At 51.4% G+C, this 9,071-nt stretch overlaps 2 protein-coding genes across 5 annotated transcripts; one reads left to right on the top strand and one right to left on the bottom strand.

The window, feature by feature from the left end:
• Positions 1 to 645: 645 nt before the first annotated feature.
• Positions 646 to 4,674, bottom strand: POLR2F (RNA polymerase II, I and III subunit F). 2 transcript variants are annotated; one of them, XM_074871190.1, is made up of 5 exons: positions 4,581 to 4,674; positions 4,378 to 4,447; positions 4,086 to 4,216; positions 2,452 to 2,523; positions 646 to 839 (listed from the first exon to the last, which is right to left on the bottom strand). In XM_074871190.1, the coding sequence occupies exons 1-5, from the start codon at positions 4,598 to 4,600 to the stop codon at positions 749 to 751; spliced, it is 384 nt and encodes a 127-aa protein (XP_074727291.1). In that variant the 5' UTR covers positions 4,601 to 4,674; the 3' UTR covers positions 646 to 748. The 2 variants fall into 2 exon arrangements, with proteins under 2 accessions (XP_074727291.1, XP_074727292.1); XM_074871191.1 differs by lacking the exon at positions 2,452 to 2,523.
• Positions 4,664 to 8,370, top strand: C5H22orf23 (chromosome 5 C22orf23 homolog). Of its 3 annotated transcripts, none has more exons than XM_074871187.1 (7): positions 4,664 to 4,892; positions 5,196 to 5,258; positions 5,476 to 5,508; positions 5,636 to 5,821; positions 6,283 to 6,417; positions 7,321 to 7,403; positions 8,030 to 8,370. In XM_074871187.1, the coding sequence occupies exons 1-6, from the start codon at positions 4,757 to 4,759 to the stop codon at positions 7,371 to 7,373; spliced, it is 606 nt and encodes a 201-aa protein (XP_074727288.1). In that variant the 5' UTR covers positions 4,664 to 4,756; the 3' UTR covers positions 7,374 to 7,403; positions 8,030 to 8,370. The 3 variants fall into 3 exon arrangements, with proteins under 3 accessions (XP_074727288.1, XP_074727290.1, XP_074727287.1); XM_074871189.1 differs by lacking the exon at positions 7,321 to 7,403 and adding an exon at positions 7,622 to 7,722 and having other exon boundaries at positions 4,674 to 4,892; XM_074871186.1 differs by lacking the exons at positions 5,476 to 5,508; positions 7,321 to 7,403 and adding an exon at positions 7,622 to 7,722 and having other exon boundaries at positions 4,674 to 4,892.
• Positions 8,371 to 9,071: the final 701 nt, after the last annotated feature.

Consider the following 9,071-nt stretch of genomic DNA (forward strand, 5'->3'; position numbering starts at 1 on the left):
ACAAGAAGCAGGCGCAGCAACAACCTACAAGTGCTGAACTGGTGGGGCTGTGAGTGGCGACTGTGCTTCCGGCTGGGGCAGTGCCACTGAAAGGGGATCCCCACTTCTGATAAGCAGCAGGAGCAGGGAAACAATAGGTGATTTGATGAGAGCTGCTCTACGATACTCCTGAGAAGACCCACAGCCAGCCCTGGCCAGAGAGGAAATTGGGGGTTTCCACAGCAACCTGCTGAGGGCACAAAGGCCCAACTGTCTAGGGGGAACCAATGGAGGTGTCTCAGCACTCCTCTTTTAAGAAAGAACAGGGGTGGAGAGCTGCAGTCTTTCTGAAGCCAAAGTACCTGCAAGAGCATTTTTGTACAGCAGGAATCTAATTGGCTATCGGTCCTATAAGCAGGGAGGAGCAGTGCTGGAGGATGAGGAAGTAGTTACTGCAGTCTTTCGTCTAGCTAAAAGGTAGGGCCTTTGCAGGTGAAAAGCAGCTGCAAGAAAAGCATGGCACTTGGCTCCCTAATCTTACTACATAGCCCATGACACAGAAAGAAGCAAGCTGGTAGAAAGAAGCAAGAAAGTCTTCTCTTGGGCATGTAGGACTGAGATGAAACAGAAGGTGGGAGAGGAAAGAAAAAAAAACCCACAAACACATTTAACTTAAAATGGGGAGGTTTATAATTTATTTACACAAATATAAACAAAAATAGGAACATCTCTGGAGAAGGAAAGAACCAAAACAATGGCTGGAGGCTGATCAGTCTGTGATAATTAACTCATCCACACCCCAGTCTTCATAGCTCCCGTCTGGTAGGTAACGACGGATGATTATGGGGATCTTGCGTGCTCTGAAGGGAGAACAAAGAGATGAACAGAAATGCCAGAGACCTCACTATACCACTTCAGCAGGCAATGGGAATTGAGGTGCTTAGCGGCTTCAGTAAGCTCATCAGGTTTAACAGAGATCTGTGTAACACCAGTGATTTGGTATTATATAGTAGAGGGAAGTCCCAACCACCTTCTCTCTTTTGTAGGTGCAAAGCACTGAGCACCCTTTGGTGGTTTCAAGTCTAAGCCCTACAGGTCAGCCCTCTGTTGCTACTGCAGGAATTGACCCCTGTGTTCTGAACCCACTGTGAGACAACGCCAAGCATCTAACACAGATATAGGGAAAAAAAACCATAAAAAAATCAGGGGACTTGAAGAACAAATCCAATTTTTGTTTGATGGAAAATTTTTCCTCACAAGACACTACAAAAGTGGCAGAATTCTGAGAATGTTCAGTACAAACTGGTATTTACAGAGTATTTTGCACCCTGAGAGCATCAGTTACATTTTAAGAATGATACATGAAGTAGGGACTATTCAGGTACCAAAACCTGGTACAGCTGGGGTGGAGCACAGCATCTGCTAACAGTGCTTCCAATTAGAAAGCAAGAAAATGCTGAACACAATTTAACTTAATGGAAGTAGATTTAAGTTAGCAGAATGTAATCAGACAGCCTGGAATCTAACCAGGGCATCAGGTTTCAACCATATCAGACTTGAAAAGTAATACAATCTTTAATAATCACATTCAGAGCTGTTGTTTTTCCAGTATCAAAAGTAGCTCCCTCATGCCAAGAATTACAACTGAATTTTGGCACAGAACAGGATGCCACTATACTTTGTCACACCCTGATTTACTTTCTAGAGCTCACCCTCAGACAGTGACCAGAGACAGGAACATGACGAAGGGAGCTGTAATAGATATAAAAAAATCTGCAAGAGCAACCGCAATGCACTGAGAAACTAGGGGAGCAGAGGGACAATTCAGTTCAAGAGGGACTTAATCAGTAATGGAGTCCAGCTGCTCTGCTTGAAGGATACCCGCCTGTGACCTAGGTCACCAAACATGCAGGCAAACTGTGGGCCAGCAGGGAGCTCAGCTGTGGAAAGGTGGGCCTGTCATCCAAAAGCTGCCTCTGCCACAGTCAGAAATGATTTGTTTATCTCTCTGTAAGCAGGGGACATGCCTCCCCACAAGCACAATAAGCCAAGTGTGCAAGGGCATGGGAAAAGAACATTCTTAACAGGGTCTCCACACCACCAGTCTGACCCTTATTTTATTTTTTGCCAGCACTTCATTTGAACACAGGTCTGTTCAGACGGCTGCTTCAAATCAGTTCCACTCAGGGAATGAAACTGATTCCAGGAAGATGAGGAGTCTCATCATAGAAATAAAGAACACTTGGACTCCAAAGTAAAAATGCCAGAGCACTCCTAATCATCAGTACTGTGTACGAGCAACTAGGATGGGAGAGAGCAGCTGCAGAGAAGTCCCAAGGTGAAAAAGGGAAAGGCAACCATTATTGAGGGAAGACGAGGTTGTCTTGGAACAAGCTGCTAAATGCTGGGACAAGGAGAGGACTGCTGGCTTTACGGAAATCAATATGCTCACTGCCAAAGTCTGGGACTTACTTGAGTTCTTTCATGGCAATCAGCAAGGGGTCTGTCTCTCCTTCCAACTCCACCATCACAGGGGCACACATCCTGGGACAGAACATCAACAATCATTTGAGCAAACACAGAGAGAGGGAAGAGGGACAGCTAAGCACATGCCTACCTGGAAAATGGCCAGTAAAGTAGGCAAATATAGTTTGCTCTGTTATGCACTTCAGGAAGAAAATTTCCCCAAGTGGTTAAAGACTGAGCTTTTACTTGAATGTTCTTGCCCCATCCCTCAGCCTCTGCTGACCAGCTGGTGCTCAAGGGCTGGTCAGATCCACACCCTTCTAGTCATCCTCTGCTGTACTCAAACATGAGGAAAACAGTGGTTCTAAAATTAATCCAGTGAAGTGAGTGGAAATACTGTAAGATGAGCATGCCTCCCACAACTCCAGAACATCTCTTACGTTCCGATTTGCTCACACCTTCCAGGCTTTGTTTGGGGGGGAAGCAAGGGGCTGGATTTACGATGCACTCTACCTCTAGGAAGAAAAAATTAAGCATCTTACAGAGGGTTGTAACAGCAGAGCAAATGGTTGATGATATCCGCCCATTAGACAGTGGCAGCAAAGAAAATTCACGTTATGTGTGGGTAAGGCCACTGGGGGCTGCTGCTGGCCTAGGTTCAGCACTGAAGGCAGAATATGTAGGTGAAGCAGAACCAGGCACCAGAGTGTTTTGGATTAAAGGCCTGGCACGGGCCCATCTCATCTCTCCCCTTTTTCTGGCCTTCCACCAGTTGGAAGAATGGGCACAAAACAGCTTCACAGAGTGAAAACTGCAAAAAATAGCTTGGCAAAGCAATGATTAAGGAAAGATCTGAGCACCACCTACGACCTTCTAAATGATGTAGAGGCATCATTTTGAGGGTGGATATAACCAAGATGAAACTTAGAGATGTGCTTTCAGACAAACCTTGTCACATCCTAATAATCTCACTCATAAGGCAGTTTTTCAAAAAGCACAAAACTTTTTGATATGTATTATTAAAACAAATCTACTCAGGTAAATGGACAAAGTTGAGAGCAGCCAGCCTTAACAGCAGTTAAAACAGGATTTAAATGTTATTACCCATTATAAATGAGGTCTCACTATTCCAAATACTTTAAAAAACTTACAACTTGCCACAACGCAACTGCCTTTAAAACAGATTTCAGGTTGGTTACTCCATTCCCAATTCCTAGAGCTCTGTGGTATCAACTGAAGATGTTTTGGAGCATCACTCCCTCCAACACTGGTTTTTGTAAACCAGTTCTGAGCTTTCCAGCCCACATTGGCTCCCTTATGAAAGACAGAAACCAGGATCAGCTTGTCACACTCCCTACTCATTTTGCCCATGACCTAGGAAAGTTCACTGCAGCTGCTGAATGCCCCCCTCTCTAAGCAGAAGTACCACAGTCTCAGCCAAGGAGCGATACAGAGACTTCACATGCAGCTAAAAGCTTCGCGGTCCTGTGCTTTAGTGTTGACCAAGATGGCAATCTGCAAGCTCAGCAGTCATGTAAGGGATTACGTGAGATCCAGTTTTTAAGGAAGGAGGAAAGCTGCCTTCACTGGGAAGGGAGGAGAAGCTGTGGCAACACTCGGGATACAGAGGAAATACTCACGCTATCTGGAGGGCGCGAGTGCCCAGGACTCTGGCTCGCTCGTATTTGGTCATGTAGGGGGTGGTGATCCGCTTCTGGTTCGCCTGCTGCCGCTCTCCCGAGGGGAGGATTTCCACGTTCTCCTGTCCCTCCTGGAGAAAGCAGACCAGCGCTGAACCTCAGCTGTGCCCACCACCGAGGCCTCGCGGCGGGGAAAGCCCCTGAGGCCTTCCCAGCCAGGCCGCGATGCAGGCCTGCGCTACCGGCAGAGCCCGCCCGGGCCGGCCGGCGCGGCGGCCCGCGGGGCACCCACCTCCTCCGCGTTCTCCAGGTCCTCCAGGCCCTCATCCTCCTCCACATCGTCGAAGTCGTCCCCGTCAAAGCTGCGGGAGAGACACGCACGTCGCACACCGGGGCCGGGCTGCCACGGACCCGGACCCGGACCCGGACCCGGACCCGGACCCGGACCCAACTCCCCTCCCCTCCCCTCCCCACCCCCGGCCAACCCCCTCTCACTTGTCCTCGTTGTCAGACATGTTGCCTCCCCACCGCCTTCCTGCCCGGCGGAAGTACAACCCCCTTCCGGGGCACGTCGCGCCGCTGCCGGAAGTGCCCCACGGCGCCGTTGCCGGGGCAACCCGCCGCCGCGCTGCCCCGCCGCTCCGCTCCCTCCCGGGGCGCCGCTTGTCGCTATGGCGACGTCAGAGCGCCGCGGCGTGACGCCGCCGCCCGCAGCCGGCGGGAGGGCGGCGGGGGGAGGCGGCGGGGGGCGCGGGCGCGCTGCCGGCCCAGCCGGGTACAGCCCGCGGACCCGGGAGCTGCTGAGAGGTAACAGCGGAGCGCGCCGGCCCGGGTCCGGCCCGTTCTGCCCCCGCGGCGGCCGCTGCAGGGAGGAGCCCCCCCACCCCGAAATGAAGCGTCGCGTCCCACCGCGGTTGCCCCGGGCGGGAGCGGGGGAAGGGGGCGCCCCGGCGCTTGTGGCGCCGGAGTCTTCTAAACCTGCGTCTTCCCCTCTGGGTGCGGGTTGTGAGGGGCGATCGTACCGGGGCGGGCCCCCAGCCCGTCCCTGCTGCCGGAGGCGGGGGTGCAGCCCCTCGGGCCGCCGCCTTCACCGTACGTCATGTTTTTCAGCGCTGATGGAGGAGTCGAAGCTGACGCGTTTCCAGAGGCGATACCTGATGGACTGCGTGAAACGTGAGTGACAGCCCTCTTGCTCTCTCGCCCGCTGCTGTGCGGTGGTGAAGCGCTTTTGTGGCTCACCCCGAGACGGGGGCATTCGCCCACAGCCTGCGTGGATGGGCAAGTGCTTTAAGGCAGCAGCGCGGCCCCTGCTGACGCGCGGGGACGTTCAAGGAGACGTGTCCCCAAGGGTCACCCAGGGAACGACACAATGGTGTGACTTGAACCACAGTCTCCCTCACGTCAGCGTGTACCGACAACCAGGGTGAGATATCTGTGGCACCCGGAGTCCTCACTCATGGTGCTACAGTGGATCCACAGGCAGATCTTCTGCTGGCAGTATCCAGGCTCCTCTCTGTCTGACTTACTGTTATTTTCGGTTTGTTCTCCAGGAGGAGATGCCCTGCCCGTCCAGTGCCACCCCACATCCAGCGAAGAGCCAGCGCCTGCAGCACCTGCTTTCTCCCCACCAGTTTGTCAGCCGAGCAGGCTTTCAGCTAAACCGCATCTCCGGCCTGCCAGGGTCTGCCAGGCAGGAGATGCTTACACCCGAGAGAAATTCAGGCCACAGGCAAGGCGTAAGTTGGCAAACATCGCTAATAAATAAGTGATGCTGGCTGGTCCCTCTCTTGCCCTTATGTCTGTCCCCTGTCTGCAATCTCAGTAGTGGCAGTGCGTGTCTTAATTGCTCTTCATCCTCACGCTTTCTGTCTTCAAAGCTGCTTTAAAAAGGGATCTCTGAGGGAACATCTGCTGTAAGTGCTCGCTGACTTCTGCCTGCTGGCACAGGGGGTGATACGGACTTGCACAGTCCTTGCGCAAGAAGGGAGCACAATGTAATTTTCTAGCTTATAAATGTGAACCAAACCTCTGATGTCAGTTTGGTTAGCTCTACACCTGTGCGCTGCTTGCACAGTTCAGTCTGGGGATGGGCTCTCGTTAACGCTTCCTCTGGCATCATTGTCAGGGAAGCGGCGTGGCCAGGCTCCTCCCTGAGGAGACAGGCTGATAATAAGTTTTTTCCCCTTGGCATTCACAGGAGATTTGGAAAAGGAGAAGCAAAGGCTCCAAAATATCTTAGCGACAGGGAAGGATGTGGTGGAGCACAAGGTGAAGCAGATGCTGGTTCAGACAAAGGAAGAGGAAATACCTGAGCCTGACCGGTTTGAAGAATGTACGTCTTTAGGTACCCAGGTGGGAAGCCTGGGAAGCCGGCTGCCTGCGAGGGCTCCTGCGAGGGCTGGGGTGGCAGGCCCTGTTGCCAGTAACCTGAAGCCTGTTGCGGAAAGAGGCACAAAGCCCAGTTTCCAAGAGAAAGAAAGGACTTGTTGCTGTGACGCTGTGATCCAGCCATCCTCGCAGAGCTTATACTGCAGAGGTTTGCTGGCAGATTCAAGCTCCCTGGGCTGCCCACACAAAATGAACTCTGCTGCCAGGGGAATCCACTAGGGACGTGTGGGGTGACCTGGGCAGGAAGCCCAGGTACTACGGGTCCTTTTTACAGCCAGTGTAACTCAACATAGAGTAGAATACTTGCCAGCCTGACCATGGTTTGGGCTCTGTTTTCTTTCACTCCCAGATCAGAGCAGTTACACTAGCAAAGTTTCAATGTCGAGCAGAATTTTAAGCAGTGAGGGACTTTCGCCCGCAGAGTATTCTGGTATGGCAAGACCCCACCTAATACCTCTCTGTGCTTGAATATTCAATGTGTGTGCACACACCAGCCAGCCCTTCACTAGCCAGGGCTGCACAAAGATGGACAATGCTAGAATAACATGTACAGAAGGGGTGCTTTGGTCCCTGCTGCAGGGAAGCCAGTGTGGCTGGCTTCACACATGCTTTGTATCCTCTAAAATTTGTCACAAGCCAAGTGTTGTCCTTGACACATCTGAAATACCCATGTACTTTGTACTGTGGCAAGATTTGGACCAGCTGGCTGCAGGTCTGTGCTGCAAAGCAGCAGCTAATGCTCTGTGCCAGTGCTGCTCCTGGGAGCAGAGGTGGTTGTGATCGCTGGATGATGTGTGTCAACTAGTGAACCTAAACAGCTTTAAGCAGGTTCTGTCTCCATCCACAGACTGGATAAATTGCCCACAAGCAACAGAGAATTGTCTCTACAAAGAAAACTAGAAAGTTACTATTCCTGCAAGCTGGGGAGTGGTAAGAAAATGGGCAGGGGGGACATTTTCCATTGCATAAGGGACTACTGAGGTATTTTGATAACATGCACAAGATGAGTGTTACAGCAGACATCCTTCCCCTGGCAGGACTGCTGTTCAAGCAGAGCTAGGAAATTGGGGTTTCAGATCTAGACAGAAACATGTTTTCTTGCCTTTCAGCTGCATGCTGTTTTCATAATGTTTTCTCTTACCCGTCAGTGATGAATGAAGTTCAGGAGAGGAGGGAATTCCTGGCAGAGATGGAAGCTCTAGGACAGGGCAAGAAGTATCAAAGAATTGTCCTCACTGAAATCTCCCAGGTATGCAAGGGCCCTTGTGGCATTGGCCATGCAGTGCTTGGAGGGAATCCCTGGTGTCAGAAATCTTAAAGCACAGTCTCCTCTGATACCCGAGCAGGGAAGGGGACAGAGAACTGAGTGTTTCCCTTCATAGCACAGGACAGGCGTGAATTTGGGGAATGGAGGATAGAGGTTTTCAGCCTTTCTTTCCATCTCTGCATGTAACTTAATCAGGGAAATAGAACTTTTGCTCTTGGGATTGGCAAAAGAAGAAAAAAAAAGCGGCCGGCTTTCTCCCTGCTCAGCCCTTCCCCTTTGTACTTTGCAGAAAATGCGTGAGATGGAGATCATTGACAAGAAGAGAAGTGAGGAAATGAGAGAGATCATGACAAAAGACTTCCCTGGTGGGAACAAATCCGATCCCCACGACTAGGCCAAGGGAAAAACACGAGTGCAATTTGTTCCCACCTCTTCTTCCCAGACTCTTGGCATCGAGTTTCAAGGACTGGTCTGTGCCTGTGCTGGAAGAGGGGGCAGCACCACCTGTTGCCTAAAGCCAGAAGACAGGAGCCAGTTGTACGGAACTCGTAACAGAAGAAAGTGGTTGTAAAATCCTACCCATGCACTGGATCCCTTCTTGCTCAATGATATTAAAGAGATTAAAACACACAGCAGCAGCTACCACAACAGGACAAAGCAGAGCCTCCTTTTGCCTATGCAATGCCTCAGAGTACAGCAATCCACCAATGAAATTGGCACTCCTTTCCATCTACCCAGAGCTGGAGGTTTCTTGTGACAGCACGATGCTAACGTGTGTTGCCACCCACATCTACAACCCACTGCTGTCCCCACCACTCTGGGAATGGCTATGCTGGCAGAGAGCAGTGAGGAAGATGCTGCTGCACGCCCTTGTGCAAACACAAGCCTCTGGCGTTGCTGGAGGTCCGCATGATTATGTGCATCAGCAAACTTCTTGGTGGCAGCTGAACTGGGCAGGTGCTCAGGAGCACAGCTGTGCTGAGGAGGGAGAGGGGATTTCAGCCCAGCACACGCTGCTCCTTGCTGCAGGCTTCCTGTGGTTTTTTGGTTCCTGAAAGCATGGCATGCAGAATAGCTGTCCGTCTCCCACAGAGCCTGGGAATGGCTGTTTGCTCACCTCATACATACTGCTACCTCTGTCCTCCAGCAGGCTGAAGCATGATGCCCCGCTATTCCTGCATAAATCCCAGCATAAAGTCCACCTCCTGATTTCCTTAAGATCCCATCATCTGCTTCTTAGCAATACTCGTCAGCCACTCCCCAAAATCAGGCAGCATGCCCTGTCCCAGGACAGCATGAGTACACAAAGGAATCAGAAACCTAAGCCACAG

This window comes from Strix uralensis, chromosome 5 (assembly GCF_047716275.1).
Source record: "Strix uralensis isolate ZFMK-TIS-50842 chromosome 5, bStrUra1, whole genome shotgun sequence".
NCBI classification, from domain to species: domain Eukaryota; kingdom Metazoa; phylum Chordata; class Aves; order Strigiformes; family Strigidae; genus Strix; species Strix uralensis.